The sequence below is a fragment of the Apteryx mantelli genome, chromosome 19, assembly GCF_036417845.1.
Source record: "Apteryx mantelli isolate bAptMan1 chromosome 19, bAptMan1.hap1, whole genome shotgun sequence".
Classification (NCBI taxonomy): Eukaryota; Metazoa; Chordata; class Aves; order Apterygiformes; family Apterygidae; genus Apteryx; species Apteryx mantelli.
In genome coordinates this window covers 9,570,705-9,590,120 of record NC_089996.1, presented here as the reverse complement: position 1 = coordinate 9,590,120, position 19,416 = coordinate 9,570,705, and the positions used below count along the sequence as shown (strand labels likewise).

At 46.5% G+C, this 19,416-nt stretch overlaps 1 protein-coding gene across 4 annotated transcripts in view; it reads left to right on the top strand.

Annotated features, from left to right (window-relative positions):
- The first annotated feature begins 576 nt into the window (after positions 1-576).
- Positions 577-19,416, top strand: part of LLGL2 (LLGL scribble cell polarity complex component 2) — a 34,742-nt gene continuing 15,902 nt past the window's right edge. Inside the window, exons 1-8 of one of the 4 annotated variants that reach the window (XM_067308492.1) lie at positions 577-665; positions 7,978-8,085; positions 14,613-14,710; positions 15,699-15,780; positions 17,047-17,162; positions 17,795-17,953; positions 18,843-19,005; positions 19,186-19,318. In XM_067308492.1, the coding sequence (XP_067164593.1) occupies positions 8,011-8,085; positions 14,613-14,710; positions 15,699-15,780; positions 17,047-17,162; positions 17,795-17,953; positions 18,843-19,005; positions 19,186-19,318 (826 nt within the window). In that variant the 5' untranslated portion in view covers positions 577-665; positions 7,978-8,010. Of the gene's footprint in view, positions 666-5,330; positions 5,472-7,704; positions 7,785-7,977; positions 8,086-14,612; positions 14,711-15,698; positions 15,781-17,046; positions 17,163-17,794; positions 17,954-18,842; positions 19,006-19,185; positions 19,319-19,416 lie in introns of those variants that run through there. The other 3 variants (XM_067308490.1, XM_067308491.1, XM_067308493.1) reach the window with 3 other exon arrangements.

Genomic DNA, 19,416 nt, shown 5'->3' with positions numbered 1-19,416 from the left:
GGAGATGCTGTGGTGCCATTGCACTGCCACGTAACTACAGGTTCCTAGCCCGGGTCTTGTTCCCCTGCAGCGGGACCCGGGCTCCTGGCAGCGGAGCTGTGTAACGCGGTACGGCAGTAGTGGGGCTCTCTCCAGCTGAGGATTCAACTTTCTGTGAAGTCTTTCAGCCTCTTTTTCGCAACCGCTGACGGATGGGCCCCTTTTCTCGGCGCTGCGGGGGTCCCTGCCGCTGGCGGCGCTGACGAGCGGCCCGGAGGGGGCCTGGCACGGCCGGGAAGCGGCTCTGCGGGCCGTCCCCGCGCGTCCGCGGCGCCCCGAGGCGGCCGCTCGGCATGAATGGCGTGACGCGCGGCTGCCTATAGGGTGGCGGCCGCAGCGGCCGCGTCCTGATTGGCTCCGAAAGAGCGGAGAGCTGAATTATTCAAGAGCGCGCCGGAGAGGCGGGGCCGGATGAATGCGAGAGGAAGCCCCGCCCCGGGCGGTGGTTTGCATGCGGGGCCCCGCCCCAGGCTTTTATTTGCATGCGGGGCCCCGCCCCGCCGCACCCCTCCCGGAGGTGCCCAGGGAGGGAGGCCGGCGCCGCCGCCGCGCAGGCGAGGGGCAGCGGCAGCGGGCGCGGAGCGGAGCGGAGCGAGGCCGGGGCGGCCCGGCTCCAGGCCCCGCAGGTGAGCGCGGCCTGGCGGGGCCCCGCGGCGGGCGCCGCCCGGGCTCCGGGGCGGGGGGAGGTGCCGGGCCGGGCCGTGCCCGGCGGGGGCCCTCCCAGTGGGTCCGCGTCCGCGGGGGCCGGGGCGAGCAGCCGGCGCCGGTGCCCCCCTCGGCGGCGTTCGCTCCCGGAGCCTCCGGGCAGGTGCTCGCCGCTCCCCCGTCCCCCCTCTGCCGCGGAGCCCGGGCCCTCCTCCGGCGGGGCGGCCGGGGGCCGGCACCGGCCCGGCTGCGTAGGAGCCCTCGGCCGTGGTGCCCGTGTCCCAGCGCAGCCGGCTCTGGCTCGCCCGTAACGCGTGGGGTGTTTTTTTCCCCCCCCTTTTTTTTTTTCCTTTTTTTTGACGGAGTTGGATTTCGGGCGCTCGCCGCGGACGGGGCGCGCGGTGCTGCCGGGCAGCTCCTACATCCTGGGATTTTTCGCCCCGGCGGCGGCCGCTGCGGCTCTGCCGCTTCCCAACTTCCTGCGGCGGCGCTCGGTGCGAGCGGGGCCGCCGGGGGCAGCGCGGCCCGGGCCGGGGGGGCTCGGAGCTCCCCGCTTCCGGGCAGAAGGGCTTGGGAGCTGCTGTGCGCCCTTTTGGGGCACTCCGTCCGCTTTTTGTTTTTTTTTCCTTCTTCCTCTCCTCTCCTCTCCATCCGATGCCGAGCACATGGCGCTCCTTTTCTTTTCCCTTTCCCCAAACCTGCAAGAGCGGGATGGACGGGGGGCGCGGTGCTTCTCGCGGGGCCGGCGAGGAGGTGAAGCGGGAAGGCGAAGCGTCTCGCTGGGGCTTTGTCTCGGGTTACCCGCGGTCGCGGCGGGAGCGAACCGCTTAGCGACCCCTCGCCTCCTGGCGGCGAGGCCTCGGCGGGGCGGCGGAGGGCGTTTTGCGTGTTGGTATTTAATGTTGTTAATGGGGCTGTTGAAGTAACTTAAGGGACTGTTGCTGCAGCGTGGTGGCCCGAAGCTTTGCGCTCATGCGGGGACAGAGATAAGAGGGGAGGAGAGCTTCACCGAGATAATAAAATTAGAAGCCGCCCATTGTAATCTGTTACTTGACTGGCAACGCTACTCTTCGTAGTCATCTGAGAGCACTCCAGTCAACTGGAATATCTTGCTTTACCAAGTCCCAGGTGAAGCTGTATGCCCAAAGCAGGCTGCCTGCTGATTTTACCTTTGATTCGGGAAGCTGGTGCTCCTGGCCAGCAGGATGCAAAGCGGTGGTACGTCGTGGCCAAGGCTTCTCCGGGCATCTTGGCGCGTTGCTCGCAAAGCGGCCCGGCCCATGGAGGGGGCAAAGACGGTCTGCGCGAGTAGTGAGCACTCGCTAACCCTGCTCAGTGCTGCTCGTTGAGCTCCTCTAGATGTAACTACTCAAGGGAATCTGTTTAGTTTCTGGTATTGAAGAGGAGGAAGAGTTCTTGAACATCTTTGTAGGATGGTGTTGAGGAGCATCTTTTCTATTTGGTCTTGTACAAATTGCATCTGCTGTAGCTACTGACTGAAGAAAATTACTGGAGGAGTTAAACCGGTTGAGATAATCCTGTATCTTCCAGGTGCTTTCTGGTATAATAATTTGATTATTATCTGGGAATTGCTTGTGGGACAGATATTTTGTCAGTCAGGAAAAAACGTCTTGAGAAATGTCAAAGGGTAACAGGATTTAAACTTAAATGAGTAATGCAGTTACTACACCCCAGTAAGAGGATGCCGTACTGCTAGTAGTCTGATCTGTCTTTACAATACTTTATCCAGGGAGGGACTGGCGATAGTTGGAAGTTCAGTCTCTGTGCAGAAGTTGTATGCAAACTCCAAATCTCATCTACAAGTTTCTCCTTCTTTCTCTGTGCTGTTTTAGCAAGAAAATGCTTCCATCCCCCACTATCTTTGGTGTAAAATGCTGTTCCAAAGTTATTTTCAGGATGACAAGCCATTCTTTCCCTTGAATCATGCTTCTTATTTAGAAGTCTACAAAGAGTTCTGCATCGTGTGCGATAATATTGTCCAGTGCAAAGACTTTGTTTTGCTGTAGCGTTTTGAAACTTGATGTTGTCATGCTCCCATGACAGGGAGAATACAATAGGAGTCATAATGACATGTGAGGTTTTCACAGTTAGTGAATTCCTCACAAGTGGGCAGTCGCTGGTAACTCTGAACACAAAGCTGTGGAAGTCCATGAACTTTCCTGAGTGGTAGGATTGGTTCTTGATCATTTTCTAAGAATTCTTGGGGAATCTATCTTCAATCCTTAAGGGTGGCCACCTGCTCATAGTGTTGATGCAGCCTGTTCAGTTGCTCATTTACATGTCTTTCTCTCCAGATTCACAAAAATAAATCCTTTTTATGGAAGGATCTTTCAGCTGCCTCTCTGCTAGGGCCTGATTTTTGCATGCAAGATGCATCTGAGCACTGACCTGTTTTTATAAAGCTGTGAGTGATGGGATCCTACCAGTTGATCAGCAGTTATGTCATGTAAGGGAGCTTTCTGTTTGGTGTCAGTAAACTATGAGAATAATGATGTTTTTAGAAGGAACATCTTCCCAAAAGAAGCTTTATCCTGGGGGAAAGAGGAAGATATCTTACACTTCCAAGCTTTCCACATGCTGCAACTTCCTTCATTTGCTCTAGCTCTTCTGCTTGTCTTGTGCTTTCTTATTTAGTACTTGTCTTGTTAGTGTGTTACAGCTGAGCTAGGTTGTAGAAGTGAACTTTACAGTGACAGCACAGCAAGAAAATAGCTAGAGATTGCTTCACTCGTTTCAAGCTAAAAGTTCTAAAACTTGTCATTTCACAGTGAGTCAAGTCAGTTGGATCTTGTGGCTCCTGCCCTTGATAGTATTTAAATGATGCTTTGATTATCTTTTTGTGGAGAGGTCATTGGGGTTAAGGAATATCTTGTCCCTGTGTAATTGATCCAGCCACTGTTTCGTTACTGTTGACTGTGTTGGTAATGGGAACAACAGCAAACTTCCGGGTGGGGGCAGAAAGCCTGGTTCAGACAAGACCATGGTGGTGACTGTTTGTTATAGGAGTGCTAAATGCTTGTAGTTCAAACAGAGCTTGTAGATAAGACTTCTTTTATTTTAGCAGGGTTGATAAAATATGATGCAGAGGTAGAAGTCCTCCCTTGGAAGGTTCTGTAACACAGGAAGGGAAGATGAGGAAGGAAAGAGTGAAAAGCAGGAGCTTAAAGCACAGGAGGCTTTGAGAGTTCTTGAGATGTTTCACAGCATTTTGGAAAGAAAGCTGCTGGAGCTTATGCCATTGAAAACCTGCTCAAATTGAATAAAGGTTACCTAGGAAGAACATAGAAGGTGTCTTGCAACTTTACTATGCAAGCAAAATAAACTCACTTATGGATATGTTTTTGTTGTGGGAGTAATTTGGGCCAATATCCACATTTTGATACTGCCTATGTAGGAAGACTTTCTGACCTGAGCTCCTTAATTGTGTAAAACTGGCTTGTTGTGTAGGACTGTGACTTAAAGCATTGGTTCTGTTGTAATTTTGGCTGCAACTTCCACTGTCAGGGGAGGGCATAAGCAAAAATCACAGCAAATTTCTACAGAAGGCAGTTTCCCCGCAGCCCAAGTCTGGCTGATGGAGAAAATCTAGAGTGTCTCAGCAAGCTGGGCACATGCAGCCAGGCACAAGGCCAAGTGCAAAAGTGACAAAGACAAAGCAAAACCTCTCCTGTGGGAGTGCTAACACAGAGCAGCAAGCGCAACAACTGCTGACCCTAGGAGCATTTTGCCCTCCATTGAGGATGGGTCTGTCGTGAGATGTGGCGTGTGTCCTTGCCATAAATCTCAATATCTAAAATGAACTGAGCTGAGCAAGGAAGCCAGAATGAGATCTGGTTTTGATGTTAACTGCTCCTCTGTCTGTGATTGGAAACAGGAACATCTTGCAACTTATGCTTTCCCTGCCATCCTGTATGAACACTGCAGGATAATTGCTTTCTGGCTGGATCTAATTGAATGAGGCGGAGGAGGCAACTCATAATATTTGTGTAAGCATACGGCTAGCAAAGCTGCAAGAGCTAGATGTAAGAGGCACTCTGAGCCTTGTGTCCATATTCTGGATGTGAGCAAAACTGGGACTGACTCAGCCCTGGGCTACTGTTGCTTATAAACAGACTGACCTCGATACATCTTCTAAGAAGAATGTTGCACATAGTTTCTGCTGAGAGGCTGATCTTTCAAAGCATAAAGAAGTGTTTCCCTGGAAAATAAGAATATTAGCTACATGTAGACCTGGCAGGGCTTCAGAGGCTACTGCTGAATCCCACTCTGGCTACTGGTAGCCACAACTGCTACCATATGGCTGCAAATGCTGACTGGCAGATAACTGTAGAGCACATGGGATTAGAATTTTATGTAAGACACCAAAGGTGTGTGGGAGAGAAACTGGTCTGCTAATATGTAAATGTGCATCTGGAAGATAAGATTATACAGATTGTGGAATCTTCTTGTTTTTTTTTTTACTAAAATTGGAAGAGGCACTTATTGTATTAAAAAGAATTTTCTTTTATTTACAAGAGCCTTGCAAACTTGTAATAATAATTCCCCTTGGACAACTATGCTACAGCAGATGCCTTTTGTTCCTTTTTTTCCTTCTGCCTTTGCTCAGAAATACTCTTTTTCCTTCTTGTTTCCTCCTATACCTTGATGCTTGGAAATTCCTCGGTCTGGTATGAAACCCTGCTGCAAGTCACTATGAGATGACTCTTGTAGCATGCCTTGTCTGATTGCAATGGACACATCAGCTTGCCAGGATGATGCTTCTTCATGTGAGTTACTATTTGATTCTACAAACTGCTATGCTCCTTAGCCAGTTGAGCAAGTTGTTGTGGGCTAGAGTGTGAATGCTAGATCTCTTGCATAAGCAGGTTAAAACAGCATGCTTCTAGATGCCATTAATATTTCAGGATAAAACATTCTAGCAGGGTGTTAAATATAGTGTCTCAAATCAAGCCCACTCTTTTCTTTACTTTGTTTCTAACAGTGAATTTCTCTGCTGTCCCAGGCTGAGGTGGTCTCTCTTCCAATGTCGGGAGCATAATTTTCGATGTTTCTCTGTGGATTTGCCTAGTTTAACAGGTTGGGGATATTGATTGACAGTGGAAAGGGTGCGTCTCTCTGGCACTTGGCTCTCCTTCTCTGGCTAAGGGCAAACTGTGCCTTACGCATGGGTGTGATACGCTCTCCTTGCAGAGCACAGCAGCTTGTGAGTGCTCTGTTGCTTTCACTAACAGTAAAAATAGCCTTGTGTAGAGATGTCCCGCTTCCTGTCGGGAATACCCGGTGAAAGTTTGTGATGGGAGATGATCTCATAGCTGAGCTGAAATTTCAGAATTATGTCTGAATCCTTGTAGAAGGCTGTACTTTTTCGAGTTAACTTGGCACTTTTGTTCTTTCTCTCTTTTGGGGGCCCCCTGCTATGTGTGTTTCTATGCATGTTCTTCATCTCCACTTGTGCTAGCGGTGCTGTTTTGCTGTCGAGTCACTAACCCAGATGCCTCTAAGCTGCTCTGAGCCACTCATTTTCCCAGGGGTGAATTGAGAGGCTAGAGATTCTGGCTGGGGACCGAGTGACTCAGGCTTGTCTCTTGGCACTGATGTGGCCCCCTGGTCCCCCAAACCAGGAGGGCATCCTAGTCCTCTTGACTAGGAATAAAGGGGAGTGATGCAATGGAGGGGTGCAACTTCCAGCTCAGGGAGTTTCTAAAGAGACTTGTCAAAATTCGGGAAGGTGTACTGGCTACAGAGCTCCCTGTCTGTAAATGCTGTGTATTTTCGTTGGTCCTTCACATCTGGGAAGGCCTTACTAGGAGCCACTTGAAAACCAGCTCAAGCTTTTGAGTTGGTTGTTCTAAGTCATTAACTGAAGACCATCGTTATTGGCTAGAATACAGAGAGAGCCGCTGTGTATCATCTCTGCTACCCGATGTCTCTCCGGATGCGCTGTGAAAGCTTTCTTCCCTCAATCACCCTTCCAGCCCCACGGTTTGAGTCGAGGGCCCAAGGTGCTCTGTTTGCTTTGCAGTCGTGGCAGTCACTTGAGCCCTCCTGGTTCCTCTTCTTCCCGTTGCAACACTAGCCACCTTCCCCTGTCGCTGTGTGCATCTTCTGGCGGTGGGTTGCTAGAGGATATCTAAGCTGATTGTTCGTTGCACCGCAGAAGTTCTCGCCCCCCTGTGCACCGGTTTCAGTTGCTCATGGAGTAGTTGCTAAATAGCTATAATTTCCTGCCCAGTGAATTAAGGTCAAGAAACATTGATTGGCGTCATCCAGTAGCTGCTCTGTGAACAGCTCGGCCGTCTGCGCGGTGCAAAGCAGAGCCTCTGAAAGGCGGCCGGGGCAGGCAGGAACACTTATCCCAGGGCGAGTTGTCAGCATGCGAGTCAAACCTTTGCTCTCGTGTTGGCAGAGTTTCGCTTGCCGCTTAGCAGCGCTGCAGAGGAGGGAGGCGACGAAGGCGCTCCTGCGCTGCGCGCGCTCTGAGGCTCTAGCTGGTATCCCGGAGCGATCGCTGGGCTGCGAGTCAGGCTTGCTAGCGTGTCCTGCTCGGCTCCTGCTGGTGCAGGGAGAGATGCAAGGTGCTGTGAGCTCTACCGAGCGGCTTGTGCTTCCAGCTGTACGTTGATCCGCAGGTGCGAGATCCCCTTCCCCCTCGTTGAGCAGTGAGTTAGGCTTAATGTTTTACAAAAGCAGGTTAATAATTAATGCAGCTGCCCTGCAGGCAGCACAGTCCCTTTCTGCCATACCCATGGAGGAAGCTGAAAATGCGATTCTTGCTCTTTTTAGCTCAATAGCCGGAGGGTTACCTGGGGGGAAAACTGATCCTAGTCAATCGTGCCTGCAAGCCTGGGAGCTAACCTTTACAGCGGGCTTCTCTAAACGTTTATGCAATTGCTGTGTTTTTGCTTGCCTCTTCCTTGGATAAGGTCAGCTGAAGAGAAAGCAAAACGGCCAAGGGTTAAAAACTCTTCTAAAATCCCCTTTGCATATCTGGACAAAGGATCTCCTGGGCGGCACAAATACGAGGCTCTTCTCGGATCTGTCCTCTTAGGTCCACTTAGGCAACGTGAAAACAGTATTCTGTAAGTAAATCCTGCCACCAGGGATGGAGATCGGCAGTGGTGTCGGGTTTTAGTTACTCTATAGCTGTATTGTCTCATTCTGCTCTGGCTGATTTCTGTTACCTGCTAAACCGAAATAACCTACTTCTGCTTGCTTCTCTTCTCAGGCTGCTTTTGTTTATATGGCTTTGTCTTTTTTTTTTTTTCTTTTTAGGATTTTTGGTGCCAAGGTAATACAGCAGGGAAGATGAGAAGGTTCTTAAGACCCGGACATGATCCAGTGAGAGAGAGACTCAAACGTGACCTTTTCCAGTTTAATAAGGTATGGTGCTTTCCTCAAACTTTAAAGTATATGTGTGTGAGGCAAATCCGTCCAGAGTCATTGCAGAGTAAAAAGGGAAGGAAAAACTACCTGAGTGTGGGTGGAAAAGTTAAATTTAGGAGAGGTGGTTTGTTCCAGTTTTCAGTACTGCACTTTTTTTATTTCCTCCAATGCGTTCAAGTGCCTGACTTGTTTTCTTAAAGCTCATGAGCATGTTTTCAGTTCTGGCTTTTGTTAAGAAAAAGCATATTGTCATGCTGTTGGTTCAGTGGCGCTGTCAGTGAAAGAAGAGATCTTCACTGCCTTGCCACGTGCTGTGATTGCTTATGGTATAGGTAGTCTTTGCAGTATCACGATGGAAGTAAACATTTTGGGGAGCTGCACCTAAGACGCAGCTGAAGCAGCTGCCAGATTTCTCTGCCCGTGATTATGCTGTGGGTTTATAAGCAGTACTTCTGTTGTTTAAATGCAGAATCGGAGGTCTGAGATGGAAATATGGGAATGCCTAGGCAACACAGTGGCCATTCATAATGAACTTGCTGTTATTTTAGTCTGAATCTGTATCTAGGGTGTTTTGTTTTGTTTTTCTGTCTGTGCCTCCACCCCCTCCTTTTCCCCCTGTGAATTGGGAGCAGCAATGCTTGGCTGCACTACCTACCTATCCAGCACTCTGGGCATTTTCTTTAGAGCTCCAGCTAGTCTGGCCAGGAACAGTGTTTTCATCTTTGTAAATGCCTGATATTAATTCATTGGTAGGCTAATGGCTACTTACAGTACCCTCCACTGGGTATCAGAAGTATATTTGTAGGTTTTTATTTCTGAGGTTAAATGGAATTTGGCTGAAAAGTATAATGGTAAGTGATGTAAGCCGAGGAAATAACCTTCTTGATTCATTAAAACCTTAGTGTAGATATGCCCTTAAAGTGGAACTTGCTTGGAGATTTGAAATGAATCATTTAATGTAATTTGGTACTAATATGCATCATTTCCACACTCCCCATCATCAGAGACAAAAGGAACTTGGACTGTTTCTGGCCTATTTTCTGCTCGTTACCATGAGGAAATGCTAGTGCAGATGCAGTAAAAGTTTCAGTAAATGAAGTCCGGTGTTCAGTTGCTTGTATTTAGCCAAATGCAGCGTCAGCTTCAAGACATCCCAGTGATGGGTTAAAATGAATAGGTTAAAAGCATGTAGCATGCTACATATTTCAGAGCAACCTTTGCTATTTCTTCCTTGAATAAATCTTTCTCTTATGAGAACTTTTGGCTAAACTTTACCTACCAGGACTAATTTGGATGATGCAAAACAGGATTGAAAGAGCTAGCTTTTGCAGCAGAGGGAAACTTCCAACTATATTAGAGCTTGGCATCAGGGTATGTGGCTTCATTTGATTCAGACCTGAAGGTAAAAATGGCATCTTGTTTCTAGGGAGGTGGCTACTTTGGACACTTCCTAATGATTTACCTTCATTAACAACTTGATGATGAAAGGCCTTGCAAAATGCATTTGCACTTTTAAGCCAAACTAACTTGTTTTTTTTCCAACAAGAAGTTGGAAAGGGAATGTACCAGTGCTTTTACATGATACTAGAATCTTTTATATTGTGTTCTTACAAGCTTGTTCAAATCTTGTGTGTTCCATTCCAGTATTTCTAGAGATAATGGGATCCCTTGAAAGCCTACCCTTTGCTACAATAAACATCTACCCACTGCTAGGTAGGCTGAGAAAGGCTGGGAAAGACAGACCTTAATTCTGACCTGTCAAAGGTGGTGGCTACAAGGAGCCAAGAATTTTAGGGTGTTTTCTGGGCCAGGACTGTCCATGTCTAACATGCTAGTAAAAACAGTGTGGTGGTAAGCAAGTTTTTTGATACCTATTATTTGAGGCCTTTGAAACACTTCTGCTTAAAACCCCCCTTGGGAAATATTTTGTGGGACTATAAGCTGCTGGTGAGAGGACTTGCATCTCTACAGCCTGTGTCTACTCGTGATGCTGGTAGTGACTAAATGGAAGGTCTGTACCCTAAAAGTGATGTGGTGCTCCTGCCCTCGTTCTGTTGGTTACGTGCAAGTTGAATATTCATGCGTACTGCCACGCAAATTCAGTGTTAATGGAGTGGAGTGTTTTTGGTCATGTTGACCCAGGAATGGAATTTTTTAATTAAAAAAGGCAGGAGGCAGTTACATACAGGCAGTTATAGATATAAAAAACTAGATATATAGATACACTATATTATATATAGTGTATATATATATTTCTATATAGAATATATATATGTTATATGTGTATATTTGTTGCATTTGGATTTTTTTGTTTTGTTTTACTCCCTCAGGTTTCAATAACCTGTGATTTTTTTTTTTTACGGTTTTCCTCTTGCATCTCTAATTCGTAAAAGAGGTGGTTTGGATGGTTTTAAAGGACTGATAACTGGACTAGACTAGTTCTTCAAGCTCTCCTCAAACTTGTGCTTGTTTCACAGAGAACCTTCCCAAATTCTGCTCGAGTGACTCGAGCTTTGTGTGTCTGTTCCTCGGTGCGGCTAAGAGCTTCCCATACTTGTGTGTACCTGTTGTGAGACTCTGTTTTTAGCTCGCTGGATAGAATGAAGGATAAGGTATGTGGACTTGGCAGTCTACTCCTTTAAGTTTATCCTGCTTCTGGAAGTAGTATCTGGATGCCTTTGGCTCAGCCCAAGCCCTGCAGAATGAACATGTTCAGGCTGGCACTGTCAGCCTAGATGATGGGTAGCACACAGGTGAACCAGCCTGTCTTACAGCTGAGTGTTACCAAACTGGGAGCATTGCCTTTAATTTATGGCTTTGTGTGTTTTTCCCCTCTTTTTAGTCTTCCTAACCCTTCAGTAATGGGTGTGATGGATAGCTTACCTTAAATACTCAATTAGTGTCTACGCAAAGTGGATTTAACACATTCTGACTTCATTATTTCTTCAAAAGGCACATTAACGAAGGTGCGGGGTTCGTATTGCATGCCGTTGGATTTGTCTCCGCTTTGTCATAAAACAACCTGAGAGGAGAAGCGGAGAGAAATGAAAGGAGGAAGACGGCACCAGATTTCATCTGCCCAGCTTTAGTGTGGGCTGAGAAACAACTGTTAATTTGGCCGTTTTTCCTGCAGTAAACGAGACTGACATGAAGTGTTTCTCTTAGTTAATGCTGCTGACATCAGGCTTCCTTTCACCGGTGCTGACAAATCTGTAGTCTAAGGAAAAATGAAAATGAAAGCTCCTCGTTTTCCCCAAAGAAACAAAGGCCCTTTTGAGAAGGAGGCCACACTGTTGCCTCTCTGGTTTCTCCTTCCAGCTCTGCTGAAAGGCTCCATTGTCACCTCTGCTGCCTGCTGCCCCCTGGCTGGGTTTACCTGCTGAGCAGGTGAAAGCACCGGCTGCTGAAACCTGCTTGAGAGAGGAGGAAAGGAGGCCGGTTGAACTTGATGCGACTGGAAAGAAAGAAAGAAAGAAAAAAAGCTCCTGCATATAAATAAGTGCAAGGAAAAGATGTGGGGTAGTGACTACAGTGGGAATGCCTGGCCCTGTTGGGGTCTGCTGTGGCCAGAAAGCCACCACGTGGCCCCTTCTTGCCCTGCTGTGGAAACGAATGAATGACAGCGGAGGGAGTTATCTTCCCTTCTGCCTTATGGGTACCTCGGTTGGATAATACAAGGCGATCAGAAACCATTAATAGATTTATTTTACTCGGTAAACAGGTGTGTAACGGGCTATGGTTGTTACTGACAGTCGCTCTCCTTGTGCTCATGTTGCTGTTTTCCGCAGTGGCACAGTGTTGCTCACAGTTTACTCCTGGTTGTAATAGTTGCTGTAGCTTTTGCACACTTGCCTGTGGTATGTGAGGTTTATTCTGAGTTTTCTATTAAAGGCAAATCTAGGGGGAAACTTACCTTCCTAGCGTTAGGACTGAGTGGTGCGCTCTGTTCTGCAGTTCATTGGGGCTTGTATTTAAAAAAAAATTAAGCTTATATTTACTTGCCTAATGTGTTTACAAATCAGCACATCAAACCCAGGATATAATTAGGCCAATATTAAGGCTAGCACTGACAGCATCCTAAAATGTAGTATGTATCTTATAGGTCATGTTTTTCTATTATGAGAATTATGGCTAAACCCTGGTTTTCTTGTGGACTGGAAGAAGTCTCAGACAAAACTCGGTTTCTAATTGATGTTTCATTAAAAATGACACCTAGCTCCGCCAGCAGCCTGGCGGTTCAGTGGCTGTGAGCAAGCTGAAACTAAAGCTAATGGCGAAATGGCACTAGTTTCTCCCTGACAAGTTCCTTGCTCTGTTTTGGGGGGGAGCGTAATGGTGTCTGTAGCTTATGTTACAGCAGATTCAGTTGAATGCCTGATCTGTTGTTAAGGTAACATGTTATCTTGGGTTTTCTTCCCCAGACTATGTACCGTGGCTTCATACTCCCACTCTTTGGCAACTAGAAATCTTTTCTGTGTCGTCTCAGTAGCTGTTATGGTACACAGAAATTCTTCACCTGTATTAGATTAGAAAACTGCTCTGTTCCAATGCTGAGTCTGTAGGTTTAGTTCCTAATTTCATACAGCCTCTAGGAGGTTTTGTGTGTGCTAACTGACCTTTGCCTAGTTGCAACAACTTCAAGTGTAACGCTAAAAACCCTGGCTTCTCGAAAAAATTTTTGATAATACAAATGTAACTCTTGAATTACCTTCTTATAACATAGACAAGTAAGGCTGGAGACTAAGCTATCATGAAGGGAATAAACTTGCTGCTTTTTGAGCCAGTAGTGATAATCTTAAATTACTAGGTCTAAAAGGTTAAAATTTAGTAACGCCTCCTTTGCCCAGTCTTATGAGTTGGTAAGCAGAAAAATGGGAAATGCTCCAATCTTTCCAATTTTGTGTCTATTCTAAAATGGCCGAGCCTCCCCTGGCGTCACTTCAAACTGGGGTAACTGCTGATTTGGAGGAAGGAGGTCTGTCTTACAGCGTCTGAATTCTGGTCAAATGGCCAAAGCTGAAGGGATCTAGCAGACTGTGGAGTCAGCCGTATCCTCCTGTGCCCGTGAGCAGGAACAGTAAAAGGTCATTAAACTACTTTGTGGCTGCCTTTCAGCGGCGAACACCTCAGGCTAATGGCATGACCACACAAATGAAACAAGCTTTTATTTGGTTCTCCTACAAAGGATTAAGCTAGGAAGTCACTGTGCAGGAAATAAAGTCCAGGTGTTAGTTTTAGGTTGAACAGACTGTAAAGTCAGGTAAGGTGGCAGCTCCGTCTCAGTGAAATGACAGAAACAAGGATGGGAGTGAGGAGCAAGTGCCTACTTTTGTAGACAGAGGGTTCTCTGTTTATTCATTTATTTTTTTGTGTGACCTGTCCTCAGGCTGTTTTGAAACAAATCCCTATTCTCTAGCTATCCAACTCACTTTAGCCATACATCTCTTCCTGTAGCTATATCTGCACTGAAAGTACAACTGAATGTTTTCCAGTGCGGTAGCCCTATTAATCTTGGCACACAGATCACTCTTTATATAGCTATATACTCTTGAACCTTCAAGCATGCTTGTTTTCTCTAAACAATGACGACAGCTATACACTAGCACTTCTAAAAACTTGATTGAGCTATTTCACGAACAGCTTGGTTGCAACCTATAAGGATGGCAGAAGGTTCTGCCATAGCGTGTAAATGCGTCAGCCCTGCTAAGCGTGCAGATGGCTGTATACCGCACGCCCCAAATCTTGTTCTTGATGCGATGTGCGTTTTGCTTTAGGGAAGCTGCTAAGAGCAAGCAACATACAGCTTATCCTCCGTGATAGTTACTGATGTCTTCTCCTTACAGAATGGCTTTGGTTTAGTCTGAGGTAGCCTAGCAGGCTCCTGTTCTCATGAAAGGCTGGTGTTCCTCATGCTACCTCTGGAAATTGGGTATCAGATGCATTCGTTTTCCTGATTGCCCCGTAGGTAATCTGTTTGGTTTTCTTGGTAAGCGCTGGTGTTCACTCAACGCTTCTTCATAACTTTGCACCGCTTCCTGATGGCAATCAAGAAGTGAAGGTTATGGAGGCTGATTTATATGGAATTTAACAGATAAAACTGACCTTACAATAAGCAGTAATTGTGTCAGACTTTGAAATTATGCTGAACAGGTGGTTTACAGGAAGTAAAGTTGATGAGGACTGATCCAGTGTATTGCGGAGACTGAGTAAGCTGTGCTTGTGCAGAGTTATTTATAAATTTAATATAAAGAACTGTGTGGATTACTGGTTTTGGAATATTGCTTTTTCATTTCTGTTGCACTTCTGCATGTCTGGGCTGTGCAGCCAGGGGCTCTTGGATCAGATCTGGCCTGAGATTATTTTCCAGCAAATCTAATTTGCTCTATTTGAAGACTTCAACAGAAAAAGCTATCGTTAAATGCTGTGTTTCACACTGCCACACCATATTTAACTTTTGTCTTTCATCTGTATGTAACAATGTCCATGAAACATGCTGTTAATCGTAATTTTTTTCTCTCTACCAGACTGTGGAACATGGATTTCCCCATCAACCCAGTGCATTGGGCTATAGCCCATTTCTTCGCCTCATGGCCATTGGAACGCGATCGGGAGCCATCAAACTGTATTCCTTCAAACCGCCTGGGATAGATTTCTCTGATAGCATAAGAAGGTGTAATTGTGTTTGGAGACACTGTCCAAATTTAAACTCAGACAAAGTGTAAATTTGCAAGGAAGGGTTACTGAACGCTAGAGCAGTTTGCCTTAAAGTGATTCCAGTCTGATCAGGGTGGGATTATCCTGCCGAGAGCTGAATTATAGCTCAAACAGAAGCAGAACTTGATGCAGATATTAGATGGGGCGCTTTGCTCTTGCTATGCAGGAGGTCAGACAAGATCTGACCTCAGTTTAGTAATCCTTCATGTTGTAAATTCCAGGGTTGTTTAAATATTTGGGCCAGGGGGCAGGGTTCTGGTTTTTAAAGCAATTCTATTTCAAAGGTTAAAAATGAAGTCAAAAATACTTTCAGCTTCCTGAGTTTGTGACCATCCAGGTGTTAGAGACCTAAATACTGAGGGTGGTTCCTTTTTCTCCCAAAAGAGCGATGTCCAGTCCAGTACTGCATGTACAGGGCAGTGAGTGATTCCCGTGGCAGCATGCCAGCTGGGCGTGCTGTAAAGCAGGCATATTGCTCAGCCCAGAAAGGAAAAGTTGGTGCTCTCTGTGCCTGCTTAATCATTCCCAGTGTTGTTTGTGTGCAGAGGCTGAACTCCACATGCAGGCAGGAGCCATCTGTCTCCTGGTTACAAATGAGTTAAGCAGGATTGTAGTGTCGGGGAAACCACTAAACATCTCTGAGAAAAAACAGGGTCCAGGCACCTCTTCTGCATATGCTCAAAAGACGAGGAAACTTCCACGTTCTTCTGTAGCAACCCACCACAAGCACAGAAAATCAAAGTAGGTTTGCACTGGTTCTCCTCAGTCCGGATTGCTAACAGTACGACCTGGTTGCAAACTAATCTCTCTTCATGTTGCTTGCTAGCAAGCTTCTTATCAATTAATTGTAGCTCTGGGTCATCTTAAATACTACTGATCCTCAACAAGCCCTTCAGATATGGCGCTCCTGGGGTGGAGTTCATGGGTTTACATGAAGAAAACAATACTGTAATGCAGATACACTTTATACCTGATCAGGTGAGTGTATTTTCAGTTCTTCTGTGACTTATGTAGACTTCTCTTAAACAGGTGTTGACTTTAAAATTGGTCTGGGTAACTGGACTCCTAATATCAAGTTTATTCAAATGCTGCTTGGTCTGGAACACTTATCCTAGTATATTTTGTGCTCTCGGTAGCGCTCCTTGCCACAGAGATGTTTGATAAAACTTAGAGGAGGTTTATTGTTTGTAACTGGCCATTTATCTCAAGTACAGTGGGAATGGTAATAAGGCCTGAATAGTTCAGGCAGCCTGAAGCAGAAACAAAAACTTCCTTTTCCTTTTGCAACCCCTGTTCTGCAGGACAAAACCCACCCAACCCTACTGCAAGAACAGGTGGAGCCGTAGCTGCTGCTGAACAGATTTCATTATTTGGGGGAATTCAAAACAATACTGCTCTTACGGTTGTTGCCTTTGTGTTTGGGTGCTGAATCTTGCTTTTGGGGACGGCTGAACTGTCATTGCCACAAACTAAAAACAGGAAGACAAAACTTTCCAAGTGGCTAGTGGCTGTCTAACCGCTTTCCCTTCTCTTGTCTGGCAGACCGGTGTCTTAGCCAGGTGCTTCTTTACCTGACACCCCCAGTACATCGCCAGTGGCCTCTTTATGAGACAGATTTAATTCTCAAGCAGTTTTGGGTGGCTGTTTGCTTAACTAATGGTATAAACTGAAACTCCCACGGGGAGTGTTGCACCAGGTGTGGCTTTAGCAGGCAAAATGCTTCAATTTGAACATACAGCCAGAAGGGCTGGGCTCGTAAAAGGACTCTGACACAACCCTCCAGAATGAGGTTGAACGTGAAGAATGCAAGGAGTGCGGTGTAGTAGACTACATTAGCCCCACCCAAGGCTGGGGTGTGTTGCAGCAAACCGTGCCGAGCGAGGAGGTGCTGTGCTAGCAGCTCACACATGCCTCGCTGAGCTCCACAGCGCAGGCTGGTTTTCAAGGGCCGAAATCCTTGTCTCCCAACTGGTGACAGCCTGTGTCTTTGTCCTGTATAAGAGGTTTTTCAGCCTTTAGGCTACTTGTTGTCTCCCCTAGACCCCAAAGTCCCACGTCATTAACTGACAGCACTGCTGCTGTGCAGCTGAATGCAACTGTATGTATGCACCACTATGAAAAGCTGTGGCTGGCTCCTCAATCCTACTTTAGCAGAGAGGGTTATGAACAGCAGCAACTTTATTGCTACATCTACTGTGCTAATTTTAATGTTGTGATTCTCAAACGAAGGATATTGTTTTGTAGTGCCAGCTGGTGACACTACTCGATGATAACAGTTTGCACCTCTGGAGCCTGAGGCAGCACAACGGAGCATCCGAGCTGCAGGAGGAGCGCCGCTTCACCCTGAAAGGGCCACCTGGGTAATCTGCAAGAGTGTTTTCGAGCTAGTTTGGGGATAAGTAAGTAGGAAGCAAGTAGGAAAATTCTGCTATTGTTCTAGCTGGAGCTTGTCCTGATCTCAGAGACACTCTTGCTCCTATGAATCCATTAAAAGGGGCTTCCATGGAAACAGTTTGCTAGGGCCCAGGAGACGACCTCTAAGGACTGTTGTACCAATGTAAAAAGTGATTTTTTATTTTTTTTTAAAGGTTAATGTGCATCCACTTCTGTGTGTACAGGAGCAATAAATCTTAAGGTTAAGCAAATCTAATCATCCCTTAAGTAAGAGTTTAAAATATTGCTATGATTTCAGTTTCACATGATCTTGCCACTTTTGGGTGAGCTATTTTTAGCTGCTTTAGGGACAGCTTAGTAAGAGAGGCTGCTGTAAAAAGGCATCTGCGTCTTTGTTCATGCGCTTGCCAAAAGTCTTTTGATGTAATTTATCTTAAAGGTAGTGTTCTCCTCCTTTGAAATATCATGCTTGGCTCAAAATCTCTGCCCTCAAGACAAACGTCACTTCTGTAAATGTCCCTGGTGAACCGTCAGCTCTCAAGTTCAGTAAGGTTTGCCGCCTTGTGTGCTGCTAACCAGATTTCCTCTGCAACTCCAGGTCTCCTCCAAGCGCTACGCAGATAACGGCTGTCCTTCCCCACTCCTCGCGGGAAGTTCTGTATCTTGGTACGGAGAGCGGCAACGTCTTTGTGGTGGAGCTTCCATCGTTCAGAGTACTAGAGGACAGGACCATAACCTCCGAGGCCGTGCTGCAACGGTGAGTGAGCAAACAGGCGCTGCTGCGTAGAAGTGAAATCCCACTAGCAGATAGATCCTGTGTTCAAATGTTTCCCTCGCTTAGGTATTGGGGTTCGTTGTTATGTATTAAGCACCATCCAAATCTGCATGACTCCTGTGAAAGTAACTTTTGGCCTGGTATGTGTTAAGTGACAGTTTCTGTCCCTGTGAACCCAGTACTGTCACTGCCGGGAAATGGGCAGAACTGTGCAGGAGACACCTGGAGTGAAGCTGCGAGTCTTGTGCCCTGTCCCTTGTGTCTACACCTGTGACAAAAGTTACCCTTAGCTGTAATTACACATTTACTTTTTCGACAATAGGTGGAACTTCTGATGCTGCTTTGTCCAAACGAGGATTTTGTCGCTCTGGAGGTTTAAGTGCTGCTGAAAACTTTGTCCTACATTGTGTCCTTGTCACTTCCTTCTGTCATGGAAATGTCAGTTAAAAAAAAAAAAAAAAATCCAGAGCCAGCTTTATGCACAAATTGTTAGAGAAACCAAATGCCTCTGTTCGGTACATTTGTACACAATTACTCATACTGTAAGGGTCACGAGAGAATAGCGCAGGCAATTCAGACTGTTTTCACATTTCTGGGGGGTCCAGTCCTGGAATTCACTGTAAACCATGGGTTTTCCCTTAAGAAGATGGGACTAGATGCTGGTTCCCTTGGCAGGCCTCCAGGAGCCTGGTGTGATGTCTTATGTAAGATTTTCTGCTGCTTGACAGATTCCTGGAAAGATCGTACTTATTCTTATCTGTTTTAATTTTTTGTTGCTTTGGTCCTCTTTCTTCTACCTTAACTGTTATTACAGTCATATTGGATTGCACCTGGAGTAAACTTTTCTAGGTTTTCTCTTCTGCTTCTGTAGGGTGCCAGAAGATTACTGTAACAGGCGATCATGTGAACTGGTGGAAGCCCTCCGGGAGCATCCTAAGAATCCTGACCAGATCCTGATCGGATACAGTAGGGGCTTGATTGTCCTTTGGGACCTTCAAAATAGTAAAGTCACACACCATTTCCTGGGCAGCCAGGTATTAATCTAGTCTGAAGTCAATTTAGCAGGGGGGGGAAAAAGCTGTCTCCTCTCAGGGCCCTTTGAAGACAAGTGGGTGCAGGGAGAGCCTGACAAAGCTTCTCTCACTAAGAATGAGCTGGTTTTGGAGGGGTTAACAGTCCTCTGGAGAGCAGTCACTGTGTCTCTTCCTCTTCAGCAACTGGAGAACCTCTACTGGCAGAGGGATGGCAGTAAATTCATTAGTTGCCACTATGATGGAAGTTACACCCAGTGGCCAGTATCCAATGACAACAGGCAGCCTGAGCCTCTGGAAAACCTTGTGCCTTATGGTCAGTATGTGGTTATAGAACTCATCCTTTCTCTGAGGTTTAATTGTTGTATATTCATCTGAAACTCCAACTCATTTGAGCTTGTGTGGAATATTTAA